General features: G+C 41.1%; 1 protein-coding gene and 1 pseudogene across 3 annotated transcripts; one reads left to right on the top strand and one right to left on the bottom strand.

The window, feature by feature from the left end:
• Positions 1-1,012: 1,012 nt before the first annotated feature.
• On the top strand, positions 1,013-14,515 carry COX18 (cytochrome c oxidase assembly factor COX18). 3 transcript variants are annotated; one of them, XM_072775361.1, is made up of 7 exons: positions 1,279-1,407; positions 2,447-2,566; positions 3,418-3,518; positions 5,496-5,659; positions 7,134-7,255; positions 9,351-9,458; positions 11,967-14,515. In XM_072775361.1, exons 4-7 carry the CDS (start codon positions 5,515-5,517, stop codon positions 12,138-12,140), a joined length of 549 nt encoding a protein of 182 aa, XP_072631462.1. In that variant the 5' UTR covers positions 1,279-1,407; positions 2,447-2,566; positions 3,418-3,518; positions 5,496-5,514; the 3' UTR covers positions 12,141-14,515. The 3 variants fall into 3 exon arrangements, with proteins under 3 accessions (XP_072631460.1, XP_072631462.1, XP_072631461.1); XM_072775360.1 differs by having other exon boundaries at positions 3,414-3,518; XM_072775359.1 differs by lacking the exon at positions 2,447-2,566 and having other exon boundaries at positions 1,013-1,407.
• Positions 14,516-22,020: 7,505 nt separating this feature from the next.
• LOC140604202 (aldo-keto reductase family 1 member A1 pseudogene) lies at positions 22,021-23,274 on the bottom strand (annotated as a pseudogene).
• Between the last annotated feature and the right edge of the window lie 258 nt (positions 23,275-23,532).

Genomic DNA, 23,532 nt, shown 5'->3' with positions numbered 1-23,532 from the left:
GTGGAACCCACGGAGCGACGAAGGCGCCCCCGGTCGCCTTTTCTAACTTGGATGGGTAGGGATACAGACCGGTGTCGCCTTTTCTTTTAAAAAGGAACAGCTACATATACAGAAGTTGGGCCTTGTGTGTTTGAACACGTTTCAGAACTCGTGTCGGTGCGCGATGCACCTCGTTGGCAGGTCCGCATTGCCCCAGCGCTGGCGGGAGGCTTGTTTCAACCAACGTCTGGCTCCGCACAGACACAGTCCGGGCTCTAGGGTTCGGGGTGGCCCTTCCGTGATCGATGCACACTCTTTCCAGGAACACACAACTCCAAACCAGTGCAAGCAGATTTGGCCGTATTTCTGCTAATCCGAAGACAAGGTGTTCTGGGTCCTTTACGTGGGGCAGACGTACGCTCCAGGAGGAGTCCACCCCGCCCCTGGAGGAGATGCTCTGGCGTCCAGCACTCCTGCTGGGCCGCGCTCTTTGCAGGGGAGGAAGCACCACTGCGCACCCGGTGTGCGCTCGTGCACTCGGGCTTGGAAATGGAAACAGGGGAGCCAGTGAGGCCTTACAGCGCGCGCCGCACTACGCCCGCTGCACGACCCATGCCCCTTGTGGGCCCCGCCGCGCTGTCACCTCCGTCTCCGGCAGATGTCACCGGGCTGCGCGCGGGGGCGGGGGGGGGGGGCGCCCTCCGGGCAGGAAAACCACCTGCGCAGTTTAACCGGCCACAAACCACACGATCAGACCGGTTGAAAAAAGGATGCACGCGCTGAACGCGGCCTGCGAGGCGAGGGCTTCGAGCCACGCCCGGCCGCAGTGCAGGCGGCAGCCCCGCCCCCCCCCCCCCCCCGGGCTCCCCGCCCGCCGCGGGCAGTGCAGCGTCTGCGCAGTGGGCCTGCCCCGTGCCGCGTGGGAAAGGCGGGGCTTCCCTACCGATGCGTCATCGCCCGTGCGACGCCGACGCCACTGGCCGGCTGGCGAAGGTCGAGGGTGCCGAGAGAGGGCGCGCGTGCGCGTGGGGGCCGGGGCCGGGGCCGAGCGAAGCGCAGCCGGCGCTGCTCTGTGACGTCGACGTCTGGCGGAGCCCTGGCGCCGACATGCTGTGCCGGCTGGGCGCTGGGCGGCTGCGGAGGCCGCGGCTCGCGGCGCCCACCCCCGCGGGCGGCGGCCGGTGTCCGCAGTGGGCGCGGGCGGTGGCGTCGGGGTCGGCAGGCGGCCCAGGCGGCCCTGGCGGCCCTGGCGGCTGGTACGAGGCCCTGGCCGCGTCGGCGCCGGTGCGGGGCGCGGAGGAGATGCTGCTCGGCCTGCACGCCGCCGCGGGCCTGCCCTGGTGGGCCTGCATCGGGCTCGGCACCGTGGCCCTCCGCGGCGCCGTCACGCTGCCCCTGGCCGCCTACCAGCACTACATCCTGGCCAAGGTGAGCGGCGCGCGGCCTGCGCCCGGAGGGCCGCGGAGGGCCGGTGAGGGCCGGCGGGGGCCGGTGGGGGCCGGTGAGGGCCGGCGGGGGCGCCCGCGGCAGGAACACCCGACCCCGACCCCGACCCCGACCCGACCCCGCCCCCTGCATCTGCCCCGCGCGGCGTGAAGCTCGCGACCGCCTTCTGTCTGTCTAGCTATTTATTATTTTATTTTTTATTTGTTATTTGTTATTTATCTATGTATCCATCTATCTATTTATTTATTTATTTATTTAATTTTTATGTTATTTATTATTTATCTACTTATCTATTTATCTATTTATTTTTTTGAATATTTATTTATTTATCTTTATTTTTTATTTATTTTTGTTATTTATTATTTATTTATCTATTTATCTATCTATTTATCCGTCTGTTTATTTATCTATTTATTTATTTAATTTTTATTTGTTATTTATTATTTATTTATCTACTTATCTATTTATCTATTTGTTTATCTATTTATTTATTTATCTATATTTTTATTTTTTATTTATTTTTATTTGTTATTTATTATTTATTTATCTATTTATTTATTTGTTTTTATTTATTTATCTATTTATCTTTATTTATCTATCTACTTATCTATTTATCTATTTATTTTTATTTTTTATTTTTTGTTATTTATTTATTTATCTATTTATCTATTTGTTTTTTTTTACTTTTTATTTTTTATTTTTTGTTATTTATTTATCTATTTACCTATTTATCTATTAATTAATTAATTAATTAATTTATTTATTTATTTATTTATGAGAGACACACAGAGAGAGAGAGGCAGAGACATAGGCAGAGGGAGAAGCAGGCTCCGTGCACCGGGAGCCCGACATGGGACTCGATCCCAGGACCCCAGGATCGCACCCTGGTCCAAAGGCAGGCGCCAAACCAGGGATCGATCCCCCACGACCACCTTCTTAATCAGAAATCTATCGAGCACTGGATACGTGAATCCAGAGATGCTCGGTGACGCATGTGCCTGTCGTTTCTTTCCCCTACTAGGTCTGTGCTCTAAGCCCAAGCGGTCACTGAGCTTGCTGTTTGTTAGAGAACCAGAGAGACAGAGGAATCGGTAGAAGTCGCTGTGTGTACGGAGAAACTTGTAGAATTGCCGTCTTGAAGGTTGTAGCCGCCCGTAGGCCTGCAGCATCTTTTGTCCCCAAGTATCCCAGTTCATCTCTCTTAACTAGAAAAAAGCCCTGCTAAGCTACAGCCGTGGGCGAACGTGATTCCTTTTTCAGGCTGTGTCACCTACCGCTCTCGTTGGCCCCAGCCAGAGGCCCGCTTGGCCTTCAGTGCTTCTTTCTCTTCTGTGGAATCAGGATAGTAATAGTTTCCTGGCCCCCTTCACGATGCTATGAGATCAAGTCAGATAACGGGAGTTAAAGGGCTTTGAAAGCAAAATATCATTCAAAGGAGAGGCTTCGAAAAATAATGGTTTTCGTGTTTTCAGACTATTTTTTAGGGATGGGGGACCCAGAAACAAAGGAAATCATCAGCACCATCGAGGCAGCGAGGCACTTTACAGAAAGAATTAACACGGCGGAAATAAATGCAGACTTTTTGTGACTCTGTGGTTACAGTCTTAATATAGACTTAATGTTTTTCCACTTTATGTTACTCAGAAGTCCAGGGATGAAACATTAAAGTGTAGGGTTCAGTTCTTGTTTAATCCTTATAATAATTCTGTGAAGTAGGTGCTGTTAGACATTTTATATATGAGGGAACGGGGTATTAGAGCTTAAATAACTCGCATAGCTAAGAGTATAGGCTGGAATTTGAGTTTCGTTGTGACTGAAGATACCGTAAGCAAATGAATGACCTTATGCTTAGACTTAAATTTTTTTTTTTTTTTTTCAGATGATCAGTAAACCACATTTTTTCAGTAAGAGGAATAGAGAGTAAAATGATGAGTGGTTATGAATAAAGATCCTTTATGTACTTCTAACAAATTTTGCTTTTTCTTTAGCTAGGTGGAAAATTTACAGCCAGAAATAAAAAACATTGCAAGGCATCTTAACCAGGAAGTTGCGGTTCGTGCAAATCAGTTGAAGTGGTCCAAAAGGGTTGCCAGGTAAGCTAATTCTAGGAATATAGACCATATACATAGATATATACTGTATAAGTAGTTCTATTGATTATAGGTTTGGGTGTTTATAGCTTTAGCAGCAAAGTAGTTCTTTCACTCTTTAATAGTTTAATAAGTTTGTGTGGTGTGGTAGTTTTATACAGTGAACTGAAAGCAAGAAATGGAGAAACAAAGAGCAAGTTCCTTCTTGAGGGACTCCAGCCTCCTGAAAAAGACCTGTAAACAAATATGACTGAATTAACTGTTGTAAACAAGGTTATACACAAGGAGCTCAGTCATCGTGGAGTCAGAGAAGGCTTCATGAATGAAGATACTGTGCCACTCTGTTAGGATTTTAATCAGCAAATAATACAGATTATTTACACACTTGACCATTTTGGAAAGAGAGATACCAGCCCACAAGAAGGGGGAGGTAGAGAATGCTCTGGTAGAAGAAATTAGGTAGCCAAAGTGCTGCCCATCCACTGTAGTTAACCTATGTAGTTGTCTGCCTGGGCTCTAAGAAAGCCCTTATTGCTTGACCATGAATTTTGCAGTCCCGTGGCCTGGGGTTGGGTTATCCACTAGGAACGGGAACTTCTAAGTCCTCCTTCAATCAGCCTAAGATACTTAGATTCTAATCCTTACTAGACTGTGACTAAGTATTCACCAGTTCACAGCAACGAGAAAAATAAGGGCTTTATATTGTGTATATATAATGTGTATATATGGTTATCTGTATGTTTTTACCTATCTATACACGTATAAATTTGCCAAATAGCTTCAATATGAAATTGTTTTTCTCTTTATTTAGTGTTGAAAAGATCTGACATTTAAAAGAAAAGTATCTTTACCTGATAAGTTGACAGATTTAACAGTTACGAAGTTTTAATGATCAGATGAATCTAAGAATGATGACTCCAGACCAAAAGAACAAATTAGTAAGCTGTTCATCTGATTTATATATGAAGCCTAGACAAGACTGGTACCTTGCTCACGGAGCATTGGCAGAATGATCGTCCAGACACATCCTTGCACAGATACATGACTTTCAGGGCAAATACATCTGAGAATTTCTTGCATTTTTCAGTGGAACTGAGTCTTGAAGGATATAAGTGAGTTTGTCAGGTGGATAGCCAGGTAACTGGGCTGTCTACACAGATGACTTAATGACTTCCACATGCATGCTGGTATAGAAATCTGATTAACTGGATAGCCTATGTAACTGTAGGCACCAGAATATACAGGTATCTGTAGAAGAGTAGTAAGAAATAAAGTTGGAAAAGCATACAGAGTCTAAATTATAAGCCTGGAATGTCTATGTACTGTCTTAGTGCAATAATACACTATAATTCTATTAACTTCAAGGTTCTTGAGTGTCTGCATTGTACAAAACATGCTACAAGACATTTAGAGATGGATAAGACCCAACACTTGATCTTCAAGGAGACTAGAAAGTGGGATTTAAGAACAGGAATAACTAATAGGGTTAACAGAGAAACAGATTAAGAAAATCTTCATAAAAGAGTTGGCAGAAGAATAAAAACTATTTTGATAGGTCAGGAGCATAGATATTACAAAACCACATTGCTGCAAAAGGTACGTTCAGGGATCAAGTAATTGAGCTTGGCTAGAATGGAAGGATTTAAGTTAAATATGCTTTCACTTTTAGAATTCTGATACAAACTGTGGTCATGCCATGCCAGTAGTAAAATTTCCCTTATTAAAATCTAATTGGCCAGAGAGCACCAGAGACAAAGCTTGTAGTTTGATAATGGCAGATTTATCAAATTGTTATATAATTTGAGTACATTGCTAGAGAATCTTCAGTAAAAGACTTTTTTTGCCTTTTATTAGGCAACCTCTTAGTATAATTTAGTGAATAACCACAAGATGGATGTGTCTGTGCTGTGGGTATGAAGCACTGTTAATAATCAAGTGATATTTTCTCCTTTCCCTTTTTCCCTTCTTCCCTCAAACTAGGCTCACTTATCTAAAGAATATGCGGAGGCTTGTTTCAGAGCTGTATGTTCGGGATAACTGCCACCCTTTCAAAGCCACTATATTGGTCTGGATTCAGTTTCCGATGTGGATCTTCATGTCTGTTGCTCTCCGGAATTTTAGCACAGGGGCAGCACATTCAGAAGGTAGTTATTATAGAAGTCTGTTTCCCCCAAATAAGTTCACTAACATTGTCTTTGTAGTCTAAAGGAGTCTAAACAAAACAAAACAAAACAAAAAAAACCAGCAAAAAAAAATCTCTATACTTTTCATGATTAGAATATTTTTACCATCTTTCTTACAAGGGTATAGATTTTAAAATACTAAGTGTAAGCAAACTAGCCATGTTGAGTAAACAAATTAATCTAGGAAGGTTGATTAATACAGGTTCAAACTGGGTAGGTCCACTTACAGGTATATTTTTACAGTACTGTGAATGTATTTTCTCTTCGTTAGATTTTTTTTTAATTTTAGAAGGGATGGGTTTGCAGGAGAGGGAGAATCTTTTTGTCTCTGTGTGTGTGTGTGTATTTTTTTTTATTGGAGTTTAATTTGCCAACATATAGTATAACACCCAGTGCTCATCCTGTCGAGTGCCCCCCTCAGTGCCCATCACCCAGTCACCCCATCCCCTCACCCACCTCCCCTTCCACTACCCCTTGTTTATTTCCCAGAGTTAGGAGTGGAGAGGGAGAATCTTAAGCAGACTTCCCACTGGGCACGAAGCCCCACACAGGGCTCCATCTCATAACCCTGAGATGGTGACCTGACCCCAAATCAGGAGTTGAGTGCTTAACCTACGGAGCCACCCAGGTGCCCCTTATGATTTTCTTAGTAGCATTTTCTCTTCTTTAGCTTTTTTGTAAGAATACAGTGTATGGTATATAAGCATACAAATGTTATTGGTAAGGCTTCCAGACAACAGTTGGCTTTCTGTAGTTCTTGGAGAGTCAAAAGTTATACACAGATTTTTTTTTTTTTAAGATTTTATTTTTAAGTAATCTCTACACCAAATATGGGACTTAAATTCACAACCCTGAGATCAAGAGTTACCTGCTCTACCAATTGAGCCAAGTCAGGCACTTGATACACAGATCTTCAGCTGCTCGGAGGGTTGGCACTCCTAACTCCCAGGCTGTTTAAAGGTCAACTATACTCCTTCATGGATGTCAGAAAATTAGTGTTACAATTCCATAATTCAGTTTCCTGGCCAAGAATTTTTCCCATTTATAAAATTAAGGGACCAGAAAAGCTTTCACAGTTACAAATGTAAACAGTTATTAAGAAACTATAAACTAAAGCATTTGTTTTCTACTTTTACTTAAAGGCATTTCTAACCAGAAAATATCTGAACAGACTTGAAAGAAAGCCTATGGACAAACAGTTCTATAAATATAAATTTGAAGAGAACTGCTACACATCTTTATGCTCCTGCATCTGTTTGCTTCCGAGAGCTTCTTGCTTCTTTCTCAGTACAGGAAGGACTAATTTATGTTGTGGAATGAAAATGAATGAAACCAATGCAAGTCTTTAGTGTGAAGGACGCCTTATTTGAATCAGACTACTTATGTCTTACGCATTTTCCTCTGCTATGTTTTATTTATAAAATTGTCTTAGCAGGTTTTTCTGTTCAGGAACAGTTAGCTACTGATGGAATCCTGTGGTTTCCTGACCTCACTGCACTGGATTCTACCTGGATTCTGCCTATTTCTGTTGGTGTCATCAATTTATTAATAGTGGAGGTCAGTGGTTTTTAAATGAGATTTGTTTGCCATTTAATTTTTGGGTTTTTTGTTGCTTTCCAACATCAGGTATAAATGTGTTTGAGTTGGTAGTGATAGCTCTGAACTAGAATTGAGATTCCTTGTTTTTCTGGTCATAGATCAGCTGTTGGCAAACTCCGCCTGTCTTAGGCCAATTCTTTAACCTCTCTAGGGGCTAGAATGTTCATAATTAAAATGGAAGAGCTGAATTAGAACACTTCCAAAGTCTCTTTCAGCTTTACAGTTATGAATCTAATACACACAATTTTGTGATTTGTTTTTGTAGAGACCGTAATTAAGATGGTTACTCTGGTTTAGTCTCACAATAGATTGGTATTTTGTGTATATGTTTAAAATGTAAATTTGCGGGATCCCTGGGTGGCGCAGCAGTTTGGCGCCTGCCTTTGGCCCAGGGCGCGATCCTGGAGACCCGGGATCGATTCCCACGTCGGGCTCCCGGTGCATGGAGCCTGCTTCTCCCTCTGCCTGTGTCTCTGCCTCTCTCTCTCTCTCTGTGACTATCATAAATAAATAAAAAAATTTTAAAAAAAATATTTTAAAATGTAAATTTGCAAGCAGGAAACACAGTATCTGATTGTCTTTTTTTTTTTTTTTTTAATTGTATGACCCTAGAAAAGTCATAACTTCTTATATGATGGAGTGGAAAAACACATACGTATAAAATATGACCTGTCAGCTGTTTCTTACCATTATCTCATTCTGTGTTACTTAACAGTTTAGAGGAAGAAAAACCTTGAATCGTAAAAGGTGCTGTTCTCAGTTGAGTAGAACTTAGATTCTTTGAAACGGAGGAAACCTTAGAAATAATCCTTAGAATCTCATTTCACAGACCCATCACTGGTCTCTGTTTGGAAAATTGAATGCACCCCTTATTTTTTCAGATGAGAAGAGTGAAGATGATACTCTAATGTCTTGGGTTAAGGTTTCTTGAGAAAGACTCCATGTGTACTCTAAGTTTGTTTCCCTGAGATCACCTAGCACAATTGAATATGGTTGGTACCTAGTGAATATTTGTTAGAATGAAGGAAGTGATAAACACAAGGTCACAGTGAATTAATATCAATCCTCTAATCTTTCCTTTTACCAACTAATGACCCAGTATATGTAAGTTTAATAAAAACTTACTCTTTACATAATATACACCATGTGACAGGCACTATTATAATCAATTTGCATGAATTAACTCATTTAATTCTTAGAATAATCCTGTGGTGTAGGTACTAATATTATCCCCATTTAAAGGTAGAGAAAGTGAGGCACAGAAACGTTAAGTAACTTATAAAAGTCACATCACCACTAAGTGCAGGGCTGCTGTGTGAATCTAGGTAATTTGGTTGTAAAATCTGTGCTCACAATCATTGCACTATTCTGCCACTTAAATAAGTTATTCGTAAGGTATAATTGCTTTTCACAGCTTTTCCTAGCCAGATTCTTCCCCTTACTCCATATAGCCAGATCCACAAACCTTTGAGGTATCTTTTATGTTCCTTCTTTAAGCCAGGCACTGGTTTAAATGCCAAAACAAGGATAGGGATTCATACATAGCAACTATCTTAAAAGCACTTTTCAGTCTTAAGTCTTTTTTTTTTTTTAAGATTTTATTTATTTATTCATAGAGACCCAGAGAGAGAGAGAGAGAGAGGCAGAGACACAGGCAGAGGGAGAAGCAGGCTCCATGCAGGGAGCCTGATGTGGGACTCAATCCCTGGTCTCCAGGATCACACCCCGGGCCGCAGGCGGCGCCAAACCGCTGCGCCACCGGCGCTGCCCTCAGTCTTAAGTCTTTAAGAAAACATTGATTTATAAAAATTATGCTGTGATTCTCTTTAATATAGCTGAATCTCCTTTATTGCTATTAATTAAAGCTCCATTTAATAATTCTGCATAATTTTTTTAAAAACACCGATGGTCAACTCTATACATTTATCAGTGTTTTAATTCTTTTACTTCTATTAAAATATAGGAGGCCAGTCAAAACTCAAGTTGTAGTTTAAAGCTTGTCTTATTTAGTATGCTTAATAATCATTGTGTGTTTATTATTCTACCTTCTTAGATTTTTGCCCTGCAAAAAATTGGAATGTCTCGTTTTCAGACATATATTACATACTTTGTTCGTGCAGTATCAGTGTTGATGATTCCAGTTGCTGCGACAGTACCTTCAGTGAGTAAGCACCCCCACTGTGTGTAGCACGTGCTAAATCTAAATCCTCCCTGTGCTTCACTTAGACTGGCTAGGGTTCCGCGTCTTCTGTTGAGCTGCTTTGACTGCTAAGTCCCTTACTGGTTTCCAAGTTTCTGTTTCTCTATCACCAAGTGACACTTGACATTTCTTGGGATTGGCTAATCTTTTGTGTGAATGTGAGTTAACTGTCGAGCTCCTTTTTCTTTCTTTTCTTTACATCTTGCACAGTGCTATAAACATAGCATTTGTTCTGTTTGGCTAGTTGAAATACTGAATTCCTTCTGTCTGCATAGAGTAGGTCAAGGAGTTTAGCTCTTAAAAAAGAAACAAAATTTTGTGCCATGTCTATATGGGTTCATATGTAATATTGTTTAACCTCGTAACAATTCAGTGAAGTAAGTACACCTGCCCCCATTTATATGTTATTACACTTTGGTAGAAATAGGAAAAAATAGTTATGTTTGCAGTTATTTCATATTTTTAGCCTTTTGCTTATTTCCCAGTGATATGTAGTGCAAAGAGGCAAAAGCTGTCTTAGGTATTATCTCTGTCTCTGCTTCAAGGCCAACACATAGACCATGAAGTAGAATTCATCTGTTGGGGACAGTTAGGGTTATATCAGCATATTCCCAAAGTACTTCATTGTCTTAAGAATCTGAAATAGTACATTTTCAGCATCAAAAACGTATTTGTACATTTTACATTTACAGGTTGAGTGCATTTCTGGTGAGAAATTTTACTAATTATAACTGAGGAAACTCCCTGATCAAATAAAAGAGCAGTGAATATTCAGTGAATGATTGGGTTTAAAGTAAGTAACAGAGCTCTCAAAAGCAGTGTCTTAAATACCCAAAAGTTTATTCTCTCAAATGTAGGAAATTTAGAGTTAGGCAATTTCGTGTGGAGCTTATGTGGCAGCTTCATGAAGATACATGAGAAACCCAGCCTGCTTCTCTCATGCTCCATCATCCACAGCCTGAGATTCCTATCCTTAAGGCCACAGTATGGTCATGATGGCTGCTGGAGCTTATCTTGCAGGAATGGTAAAAGGGTGCTTCAAGTACATTTAGCTCCTTTAGGGAACTTTGTCAGATGTCACACCAAACACTCGTGCTTGCATCTGAGTTACATGGCCACATCTGGTTCCAAAAGGAACTGGAAATCAGCCTTTTTTTTTTTTTTTTGATGGCCATATACCCAGTTTAAAATGAGAATTTCATTACTAAGGAAGAAGAATTATTCTTAGAAGGCAGTTGTGGTTTCAGAGTACTCTTTGCATACTGGATAAGTCAGATGATGATGATATGATGGCTAATACTCATTCAATATTGACTTTGTGTCAGGCACAGTTTTAAAAGGTTTATATATATTAGCTCATATAATTCATCCAGTGTCCACTGAGATAGATGCTATTTACCATCTCCACTTGAGTGATGAAAAAACTGAGACACAGAGAGGGTAAGTATAAGTAGCTCATCCAAGGTCACTCATCTATTAATTGATAATTTATATCACTTAAGTGTTTAAGGCACATCCAGCAGTTTGGCTCCTACTCAAAACTACTATGCTAATTTGCTTTGAGGATGTATTTTCTTCCCCTAAAAGTTTGCTTTGGTACAAATGCAAATGCTTAATATGGGCCACATACTGTGCTGATTAGTGTTTGTGAACTATCTCACTTTTTCTTCGCATCAGCCTTCTAAGGCTGGTATAGTTCAGTCCCCATTTTATAAATGAGGAGACTGAAACAGAAGGAAAATAACTTCCCTGGAATCAAATAAATGGAATTCCCATTCAGGTAGTTCAACTCCAAGACCTAGACTCAGCCACCACAGGATCAAACCTCTGTGGCCTGGTCACATTCTGATGCCAAAGAATAGTTTGAATAGATATATGTGTGGGAATACTTTGAGAGGTTACAGAACCTAGTCAACGACCTAAATAAATCACTCTGAATGGAAGCACAGAAGAAAGTTGAAGATGATGCTGAGACTGTCTCTGAAAAAGGCAAAGATGAGGCCTTGTTGCCCATACTTAGAAACCAGTTACTGGGAAAATTTGAGGTGATAGATCGTTGCGTGGAGGAAAATGCAGTCTAGGAAGCCTGAATGGCTGTGCCCCCAGGACCCTACCTCCAGTGTAACAGCTTGTCAAGACTCTTGGTCGGGGGAAGGATGCTGAATTGCCCCAGAGGGACAGGGAGATCTCTCTTGACCTCTGCCTGGACACTGCTCTCTGTTGCCCGCATTCTATCATGACTACCTCTCCTTTGCTTTCTTGTCACTTTTTGGTCCTTTCAGCCCTCTTTCTTGCCTATTAAAGCTGTCACAGGTATTGAATAGCTGCCACATATCTCATGAAGTGCTGGTCCACTGCTGCTTTTGCCCACGTTGTCATTTTCTCTTTTATTGCCTGCTAGTCTCTAGACATCGGTGTCCTTGGACAGTGAAGAAGTACCAAAATTCATGTCCTTTCTTCTCTTTCTAGTCGATTGTACTCTACTGGTTATGCTCCAGCCTCATGGGGCTTTCACAGAACTTGCTGCTGCGCTCTCCTAGATTTCGCCAGCTTTGCCGAATACCGTTGACCAAGTCAGATTCAGACTCTCCTTATAAGGACCTCTTTGCTGCCTTTTATACCAAGTTCATTTCAAGAAAATGACATGCTTTCCAGTAATTTTGAAACAATTGCAAGTGTTGCTATCACAATATATTTATGTTTAGAAATTCAGATGTGATTTAATTTGTTTTTATTTAAAATCATGAATTGTAGTACTGTGGGTTAAGATACAATCCAAATATATTTGACAATACTTAAACTTTTTTAAGTGCTAGAATTTTATGTTTAATTGTATTGAAAAATAACAAAAGTAGATTGAAAGTGTCTGGTTCTGCTTATAAAATTATAACTTACTAGAGGTGCCACAACTTTGGAAAACAGGATCAAATACTGAATGATGTCAGATTATACTGACCAGTCTCCTACATTAAAGTTTTATAAAGTAAGAGAATCCGTTGAGGTGGTTCTTAAAATTTTGGAGATGTGGAGGATCATAGACCCATTTATTTGCTAAGGCTACGGCTTTCTTTTCAGGAAAATCTTGGGACTCACAATGGGGGCCTTCGTTGATGACCTTTTCCTTCCCCCTGTCCTGAGGCTTTCTGGTCATTCCTGGCTGAGAAATCTTATTCTAATCGGACACACAATGATGATGAGTTAATGTGTGACTTTTAAAAAATGAACGAAATATATGCAGTAGATTAGTCCTTATAAGAAAGTACCTAATATCATAGGTGATGTTGCCTTTCAACCCTGCTCTGAAAGACTACAAGAAGGGTGCATTCCTCTTTCTATAACTTGAGAAGACTGGACTAGAGGATAGCACTGAGTACAGCTAGAGCCCAAAGTGGGAAATCTTAAGCATTAAGTTTGTATAGTTGAAGGAAATCAGAAGGGCAGCTACCTACTATGGAGGTGATTTTATAAACTATTTGGAAGGATTAAGTATTCTAGTGGGTTTAAACTATCATAGGTGCTTAATATAGAAAAAATTAACAGATAATATAAATTGTGGATCCAGTTTTTTGCTTGTTTGATTTGAAAAGATGATAAAACTAATCACAGTTGGGTTATCTATGAATAAACTTGACAGTCATTTGAGAAGATTGTAAATTACAAATTTTCATTGAGTTGAAATATGAACCTGCTTTTGAGATGCCCTATCATCCCATCTCATGTTTTACAATTAAACGAAAACTAACGTGGAATTAATTAGTCATTTCTTGAGGAATGTCTGTTAACGTCAGGAATGTCAGCTTTTGGGGCTGTCACCTTACCAGGAATTTAGAGGTAGCAATTGGGACCTGGTTCTCTTCTCGACTTCCCAGTTCTGGTTCATGACTGCTCCTACTGAGGTAATTGTCCAATCTCAGTGAAAGAATTGAAACCTTTGTGCAATCAGTCCTCATGCACAGACTTCATATTTGCTGGTTTGCCTACTCACTAAAATTTATTTGTAACCCCCAAGTCAGTACAGTGCTCTTGATGTTATTTTTGGACAAACAGTGGCAAAAATTTGAGTCATTCAAGGTGTGTTCCCAGCTAGGTCAAACAAGGCAACACTGTGGCTTCTTGTCATCTCTCATACTGTGTAACCAAGTGTCCTTTACGTGGTGTAGTGCCATTTTTTTTTTCATTTTTGTGCTTTTTGTTGGTGATGTCACTATTTAAAATGGTCTCCAACTGTTGTCATGCTAAGGTGGTATCTATTTTTTCCAGGCACAAGAATGCTGTGATGTTCCCTAAGGAGAAAGTAACACCTACATTAAATAAACTTCATTCAGGCATGAGTTATGATGCTGTGTTAGCCATGAGTTTGCCATTAAGAAATCAACAACATATTGTAATGATGAGTTGGCAAAAATGTGACAAGGTCACAGGAACACAACCCTGTATATTCTCTAAGGGCAATGGTTTCGTGGTTACTAAGTGTTCGTGGTAACTTTTAGAATATAACTACCTCAGATAACAAGAATTGACCTTTTGGAACATGTACAATCAAGGAAGCAAAGGCAGAAATGTGTATGCTGGTTGTTTTTTCTTTTTTCTTTTTTTTTTTTTTTAAGAATTTTTTTTAAAGATTTTATTTATTTATTTATGAGAGACACAGAGCGAGAGAGAGAGAGAGAGAGAGAGGCAGAGGGAGAACTAGGCTCCATGCAGGGAGCCTGACGTGGGACTCGATCCCCGGTCTCCAGGATCACGCCCTGGGCTGAAGGCTGCGCTAAACCGCTGAGCCACCCTGGCGTCCCTGTATGCTGGTTGTTTTATAGCAAAAAGAGGAAAGGGAATTTGGGAAAAATTTGTCTGTCTCTGGTACAAGTCGAGTCTGGCCATGGTTGTCTTTGGGTACTGACTGATTCATAGATTTTTCTCACAATTGGTTGAGGCAAATCAGCCCTCTTCCCCCATCTTATTCGAAGAAGTTTGTCACTTTCTGAAAGAAATAAAGGAATGCTGTGACTCCCTTTTCCATACTTTATCTTGTTTACTTTGATTCCTCTTGATTTCTAAATGTACACTTAACATCTTTTTGTTTTGTTTTGTTTTTCAGACGAATAGCTTACCTTGTTTCCTATTGCACTCCTGTTCTCAAACATTTTTGAACTGCTTTGAAAATTTGTATAAATTTGGGATGCCTGGGTGGCTCAGTCGTTGAGTGTCTGCCTTTGGCTCAGAGTGTGATGCAGGAGTCCCGGGATCCAGTCCCACATCGGGCTCCCTGCATGGAGCTTGCTTCTCCCTCTGCCTCTGTCTTTGCCTCTTTCTCTCTCTCTCACTCTTTGTGTCTCAAGAATAAATAAATAAAATCTTTTAAAAAATTGTATAAATTTGAGAATACAAGATCCTTCCTCTCAGACCTCAAAATAATTTCTGGTAGGTTTGGAGGTGGATGGGATCTTGGAAAATTCTCATGAATAAAGAAAACTGATACATGATGAACTGAAGTGAATCAGTCGCCTGACTTCAGGCTGGTAAATGTTTGTCTCATTCCTTTCTCCAGGCATATTTTTAGTAAATGGCAAGTCATGTTTTAGAAAATCCCAAGTCTGTGGTCTTTGATCTTATTTCCCCAGTAGAGTCTGTCATGGTCTGGAACACTTCTAGAGCATGAGGTCAGGGGAGGTGGATACTGGATGGGGAACAAGAGGACAACACACACTGTAAAGATCCCTTGACAACTTCCTGTTGGATGCTTCTCTCCTGCTGAGGGCCTGTCCTGCACCCTACAGCGTTCAGGAAATCTTTTTTTGTCTTTTCAGATGGAGACCATAGTCTACATGTCTGTAACCCCCTTCCTTCCTTCTGAAAGGGGGTCTTTTTGCAGATGGGCCTTACTTTTGTGTCTTAGGCCAAAATCACTTTTTTTTATGGGTGTCTCAGCCCAAGAGTGAGGAAAGGTGACTCCTTTCTGGATCAATTTCTGTTACACCATTAAGATAGAGCTCAGACATATGTTAGGAGATAGAACTGGCATACCTGAATAACCCAAAATTAGTTTCCCTGGAAGCATCGTGAGAGTAAACCTGCACAGCCCTATCTTGGCCAGATGTCATAGGTGGAAAGATGACATTTATTTTAAGATTTTTATTTATTCATGAGAGACAGAGGCAAAGACATAGGCTGAGGGAGAAGCAGGCCCCCTGCAGGGAGCCCAATGTGGAACTCAATCCTGGATCCCAGAATCACACCCTGGGCTAAAGGCGGACACTCAACCACTGAACCACTCAGGCGTCCCGAAAAGATGACATTTAAAAGTAAAATCCGTGATTGCCACCTTCACAGATAACCCAGGAGAGGTTTCAAAACCTCTTAGAGAGCAAGCCTTTCTAGGTTCCTTTAAAAGCACTCAAGAGCTAAAGACCAAACCCTTACATCTCAGAAGAGATACAGTCAGTTCTAGACAATAGGGGGGGAATTGTTTGTGGGGAAAAGTGGAAGAAAATGAGGGCCCAAATACACCTCAATATTTTCTCTCACTTTACTCCTATGCTTAATTCATCCATGTGTCTTCATAGATTTCTCCTAGGATCCCAGGAATCACTTCTTATTTGAGTTTTTTTTTTTTTTTTTTTTGAAAATGGCCTTTTAAATGACTTTAATACCAGTTTAAGCCCCAAAACAGTAGAAACTCAGATCCTAGAAACAAAGAATGTGGTTTGTTTTCCCCCCAGGGTGATAAGTGAAGTTATCACAGAATGCAAAATTAGGATTTCAGGTATGATCTATGAATCCATTAAGAATCTATGAATCCATAAGAATTTAGGTTTCTGTATTAAAGCTCAGTATGCAAATATGATGCAAAACATGAGACTGTAGTTACAATAGGCCATCATTATCGATGCTCACCTCTTTTTATGAGCTGATTCTACCAGGACATTGATTATCTGGAAATTATAGGAATCCATGGAAAATTTTCCATTTGAAACTTAGGAATATAAAGTTGTTATAACTGATATTTTCTAATTATACTGTATTTTGTGAAATCAGTATTTAACTTTGGGACATTTGAATTTGTGTAGTATTAAAACCCATAGATATTTCTGAAATTTCGGATTTCTGTATTTAAACAAGTAAAATAGGAGCTTATGTTCATATATATTTTTAATGTACTCATTTATATGAATTTTCATCCATGAACACTTCAGGCAAAACGTAAAGACTATTTTTACATGTGTTTCTAATCATATGAAATACAAAGATCAAAAAGTGAAAAATTGATAAAGTGAAAAACTGATACTGGAATCAAACTAATGCTAACTGGGGGAGTCCTTTTTTATTTTTATTTTTCCATCATGTCTTCTGTTTTCATAATGATTAAATTATTTTATGTTTGTATAATTCTTTTATTGTTGAAGATATTTCTGTATCCACATTTTTTTTAAGTTTTAATTCCAGTATAATTAATGTACAGCATTATATTGGTTTCAGGCATACAGTATAGTGATTCAACCATTCTATACATTTCTTTCTTTTTTTTTTTTTTTTTGTAAGATTGTATTTATTCATGAGAGACACAGAGAGAGAGACAGAGGCAGAGGGAAAAGCAGACTCCATACAGGAAGCCCAATGCAGGACTTGATCCCAAGACTCCAGGATCACAACCTGAGCCAAATCTTTAATAAACACTTAAATAAATAAAGTGTTCATACAGAGGCCTTGTCTAATGCTTAGAACAGTAACTTTTTGCTTTTCTGTAACTTGAACATGAGAGAGAGAGTGACACAACTGTCCCTAAGGAATAGATGTAGAGAGAACCCTGGCCCCTTGTGTTCGACCACTGATTGCCTTCTGGACTGCCCTGTATTCTGGCAAGTTTTACAGAGTAGTCTTACCTTTAATTGCCTAGTCCTGTACTGCTGATTTTATTTAATAAGGTGAGGGCTTCTGAGTGTTTGGGAATAAAAGCATTATGTAAAGATCTGAAATAAAACTAAAAGTGCTCCAAGAAAACAGTCACTGAGTTATTCTAAGGCAACAAAAAGAAATTTCTATTCTTGAAAGTCTCTGCTAACTCCAGAGGGCCAAGAATTTCACGAAAAGAGGCTTCCAAGGAAAGTGCCCAATTTCTCTTTCCCGTTTTGAGAAAATATCACAGGTGTGCTTCTTTCCCTGTGTCCCCGATAAGGCAATTTATATTTGTTTTGCCTTGGCTGGGAAGGAAGCACTGTATTTAATTTAGCTTTGATTTTTGTCTTCTGGCTAAAATGGAGCTCCCTAGGGAAACTTAAAAGGGATTATGAAATATATATACCTAACCATATTCCTTTCATTGCAACTGCATTTCTGCATGTTTACCATAGTACAAATAATTTGAGGAATTTCTTCTAATTATAACTTCAAGCTTCCTGGATCTTCTGTGAGTGGTGGATGCTTCTGAGGGCAAGGAGTTAAAAATATAAATTCTATACCTATGAGAGAATTAACAGGTTCATATTCCATGCTATTTAAAATTTATCCTATGTGTTGCAACAGGTAATAAATTCTCATAAAGTTTTATTATAGAAGCTTCCATTGCACTTGAGTTTTCAAATACGAATGTTCTATTTGGGGATCCAAATAAAAACTACAGTTGCCATTTAACATTACAGCTGCAACTAAGTATATATTTTGTGTTTTTTTGTTTGGTTTTCTAAAGATTTTATTTATTTATTCATGAGAGACACACAGAGGCAGAGGCAGAGGGAGAAGCAGGCTCCCTGCGAGGAGCCTGATTGTGGGACTTGATCCTGGCTCTCCAGGATGATGCCCTCAACTGCTGAGCCACCCAGCCGTTCCCCAAGTTTAGATTTTGAAATGAAATATCTTCTTTCTCATCCTTAACTCTTACCTACCTGATAATGTGTTATTTTACTTTGAAATACAGCTGATTCACAGCATTCACAGATTCATATTCGTGAATTCATCTACTCACTAAAATGTATTTGTAAAATACGAATGGTGGGGCACCTTGGCTGGCTCAGGCTGTATAGCATAAGACTCTTGATCTTGAGGTCATGCCCCACACTGGGCATGGAATTTACTTTAAAACAATAAAACCTAAATCGTCCAGTGCTCACACTCCGCTAAGATCAAATGAGGTGACACTGCCTTTTTGTTTTACCCGTCCTACTGTAAATAAGTGTCTTATGGTCTATTTAGTACCATATTTTTCTCATTTTTATCTTTTTTATTGATGATTTCTGTTTAAAATGGCCCCCAGACTCAAAGTGCACAAAAGGTATGGTAGTCTCACAGAGAACATGCATATGTTGGTATCATATCCCGTAGGTTCGGGGCTCAGTCCCAAAGGACTGCTGCCCCTCCTCAGACACCAACCTCAAGTAGTAGTAGATCTTCAGGTTACCCACAGAGTAACTACAGAGTGTAGGATTATGTACCTTCGTCTGACTTGTTTGCAGATTGAGGGTTCCTATAACCTCCTCCTCGGGTTTGATAATATGCTAAAATGGCTCACAAAACTCAGGAATGCACTTCGTGTTATCCATTTATAATAAAGGATACGACTCAGGAAGAAGTGGCTAGAGCAATGTATGTACAGGGCAGGGTGCCCAGAGCTTCCATGCTCTGTGTGGAGGCGTCATTAGGCACAGTTGATTAAATCATTAGCCATTCATTGGTAATTGAATTCAATCTCCAAGGGATAGGGGCAGAAAGTTCCAAGTTTCTGGTCATCTTGCTGGTTCCCAGGACAACCAACCCCCATTCTGTGGTTATCAAGGACAGGCTTTCAAAAATTGCCTTTTTAATATACATTTCGGTGTGATTGAAAGGGCCTTTTTATTATGAATAACAAAACTCAGAAAACTCCTTTAAGAGCTGTTTTAGGAGCACAAAGTCCACACAAATATAACAAAAGATGCTTCTATCACTATTTTTCACTTAAGACATTATAAGAATTGTAGGGGATCCCTGGGTGGCTCAGCGGTTTGGCGCCTACCTTCGGCCCAGGGTGTAATCCTGGAGTCCCGGGATCGAGTCCCATGTTGGGCTCCCTACATGGGGTCTGCTTCTCCCTCTGCCTGTGTCTCTGCCTCTCTCTGTGTCTTTCATGAATAAATAAATAAAATCTTAAAAAAAAAAAAAAAGAAATTACAAGAATTTTAGAAGCTGTGTGCCAGGAACCATGGATGAAGACCAAATATTATTTTACCAGCCTATCACAGGATTTTAATTGATGAAATTGGCTTTTTGCTCAGAAAATGAATTATTTAAAATGGATTCTCACTGGTAAGACTAGTTGTATGAAGGCATTTGGATTGGTTGAGATGTGTTTAGGAGACATGCCTACGTATAAATGAAGAGAGGATAAGAATCTCAGGGATAGTCCTGAGGCTTAATCTATATAAGTAGTTCTGTTGCTTCCAAGGATCACAGAACCCTGCCTGTAGTAGGTCTTCATACAAGATGTGATGAATCACCTAAAGGGGAGAGGCTGGGATTTCGTTGAGCTCAGAGCACAGAATTATGAATTGTTTGCGTCTACACACCCTGCCTACGGCACTGACGTGAACATCCAACAGAAAAAATGGATAGATGACTCCATATAGAGTAAAAAAGCTGTTCTGCGTTCCCTATCACCACCATTGTAAGCAGACGGGGCTACAGAGAGGAAGAAAAAGGGAGCAGATAGAGATGGAGCGACTCTTTCCATCTACAGAGTGTAGGATTATGTACCACTGGGGCTTGGAATATAGAGAAGCATGGTCATCTCCGCAGATCTGAATTGAAAGGTGCTTGGACCCAAGGAGCAAGATCAATAAATGTGACTAAATTAAGCATTTTGAGGTAGGAGGATTATCCTGGATTATCAGGGTGGCCAAATATAACCACAAGAGTCCTTATAATGAGAGAAAAGAGATGGCAACAACAGAAAGAGGACAGAGTGAGGCAGGTCATGAGCCAAGGAAACTTCCGAAGCTGGAAAACAAGAAACCAGATTCCTGCCTACAGTCTCCAGAAGAAACACAGCCCTGTGGAACCCATTTCAGATCTATGAACTCAAGAACTTGTCAGATAATAAATTTGTGTGGTTTTAAGTCACTAAATTTATGGTAATTTGTTATAGCAGCAATAGGAAAGTAATGCATGGTTGCAATTTCAAATTTTGGAATATGGCCACCCTATCTCTTAAGGGGGTAAAGACTGTGGGATCTCTCTGCCTCAGCTTCTTTTGTAAGATGGTGTTGTCTCTTCTTACATAAACTTTTCTCTGCTTCCCTTGTCTTCTGTGCAATATCCTAACTACATAATGCTTATGGGCTTGGGCTGGTGGGATGGCATCTAGTATGGGATGGCATCTAGCATGAACCACTTACAAATTGCTCTCTTCGTATCTCTTAAATCAGATTTCCTAGAAGGATCTGATGGCCCTACTTGGGCTACATGAATAACCCAGATCCAGTTTTCTGTGGCCTGCAGAGTACAAGATACCATCACCTGGTAGAAAGCTTCTCTATCTTCATGCCGCAGTAGTAGATAATCCAGCACTCTCTAGATGGAATTAGTTGCTCCATCTCTATCTGCTCCCTTTTTCTTCCTATCTGTAACCCCTTGTCTGCTTATAATGGTGGTGGTAGGGGGCGCAGGGCAGCTTTTTACTCCATATTTACTCCAATTTTCCTGTTGGATGTTAATGTCAGTGCCTTAGGCAGAGTATGTTCTCTTCCTACCATCCTGCCTTGGGAAGGAGGTTATTAAAACACCTTACCAAGATAATCCTGCCTATGGTCTCTGATGTCATCCATATCAGGGAGATTGCCCCATTCTACTAGCACTATGTACAATGAGCTTCCTGTTGTTTTTTGTCTGGAATGTACAAAGGCCATATTTGGAACTGATACCTGTCTTGCCTTACCTGGTGCTACACCTGAGTGACAGATGTCTGTATTTCAACGATGTGCTCAACTACCCAGTGCTTAAGGGATAAGACGTTCATTTCCCCTTCCTCACCCTTAGCTTAATATCTCTGATACCTTGTCACTTAGCCTAACATTGTTGAATGGATGCAAGACACACAGTCAACAAAAAGGTCAGTCAGCCATGCAGCTGGCAAGTATGATAACCCATTGTCTCCATTGTCACTTTGTTCTATATGCAGAGTTACTGACATTGTTGATGAAGTTCTATTAAAGTTCTTAGGATTTGGGTTCTCCTCAGGATAAAAGGGAATAGAAAGAAAGAAGAAAGAAAAAGAAGAAAGAAGAAAGAAAGAAAGAAAAAGAAAGAAAGAAAGAAAGAAAGAAAGAAAGAAAGAAAGAAAGAAAGAGAAAGAAAGAAAGAAAGAAAGAAAGAGAAAGAAAGAAAAGAAAAGAAAAGAGCCCTTCTAAATGGGACGTTTATTATAAGCACCTCTCAGTTTTTCCTTTGATCACATAGGATAAAGCAAAGATATTTTCCCCTGTAACACCTTTGCTAGAAAGTTGGCTTCCTTGAATGTAGAGAGTGAAGTGATCCATCAATAAAACTGTGTATGCAGATCTTTTTTTTTTTTTTGTGGCTGCTCTAATGGCTTTATTAACTCCTTTCTGGGGGTGGCAGGACCTTGTAGTTGAAGAGCTGGAAGGAAACCAGGAAGTGGTGGTCTCAGTATGGATCATTAAAGGGGTACAGGGGGTGCCCTGCATCTCTCGGGACCCTCTTCCCATCCACTGTGAGCATGGGCACAATGTATTGCCAATTTTTATTCAGGGCATCTAGCTGCTTCATCTCGTCTGGGCTAAAGGTGAAGTCAAACACCTGTACGTTCTGGAGAATACGTGAAGGTGTGATACTCTTGGGGATGCAGATCACTTTCCGCTGGACCTGCCACCTGAGCAGGATCTGAGCTGGAGACCGGCCATACTTTTCAGCCAGTGCCAAGACTACCGGCTCCTCAAGTAGGACAGGCTCATCAGGATCACGCCAAGCTCTATCAGAGGATCCCAGAGGGCTATAAGCGGTCACCTCCAGGCCGCGTGCTTGGCAATGAGCAATCAGCTCCTTCTGAGCCAAGTATGGGTGACATTCCACCTGCAGGACAGCTGGGCGTACAGAGGCCACACTGAGCACATCATCGATCTGCCGACTGCTGAAATTGGACAGGCCCAGTGCTCGTACCAGTCCCTTAGCCACCAGTGCCTCCAGAGCTTTCCAGGTCTCCTTGTAGTGGGTAGAGTCATAGCGGATTGTCCCATCGGCATTTTTAGGGAAAGGGTTGTCTCCCCGCTCAAAGGCATAAGGCCAGTGCATCAGGTACAGGTCCAAATACTCCAGCTGGAGGTCAGCCAGTGTCTTCCGGAGGGCAGGCTCCACATCCTTGGGGTGGTGTTTAGTGTTCCACAGCTTAGAAGTCACAAACAGCTCCTCTCGAAGCACCACCTTGCCAGGTCCTACATTCTCCTTCAGGGCCTCCCCGATCTCAGCCTCATTGCCGTAGATAGCAGCACAGTCAATGTGGCGGTAGCCTACACTCAGGGCATACATAATAGCTGCTTTTACCTGGCCAGGATCACTCTTCCAGGTGCCCAGCCCAATCAGGGGCATCTTCTGCCCAGTGTGCAGGAGGACACCTGAAGCCGCCATCGCCCCCCCGGCTGGAGCGCAGAGCGTCAACGAGGCAGTGTGATCTCTGCTCGGTTCTGTGCCCTGCCCACGATCCAACACGCCTCAGCTCCGGGAACTGCTGGGCTGCGAGGGAAGATGGCCCGATGCTGAAGGCCGGGACCTGGCTTAAGTCTCTGTGTATGCAGATCTTCTCTGATTTTATGAAAATGGTCCATGGATACAAATTCTATAGGTTTGGTATTTATAATCAGCTCAGATTACCACTGTGATGGATAATATGTTCAGATGACTGTATTGGCTGTGAGAGTCCCATTTTAGTCAAAATGGTCAGTTCTCTTTGGCCTGAAGAGGCATTCCTACATGAGCTCTCCATGTTCATTTACTCCCCACTTAACATGCAGAATGCTTGCCTTTAGGCTTCCTTCCCCAGTAGGACCAGAGTAGAGGG

This window comes from Canis lupus, chromosome 14 (assembly GCF_048164855.1).
Source record: "Canis lupus baileyi chromosome 14, mCanLup2.hap1, whole genome shotgun sequence".
NCBI classification, from domain to species: domain Eukaryota; kingdom Metazoa; phylum Chordata; class Mammalia; order Carnivora; family Canidae; genus Canis; species Canis lupus.
Note: the sequence above shows the minus strand (reverse complement) of the source record. Positions and strands in the feature narration are given on the sequence as shown.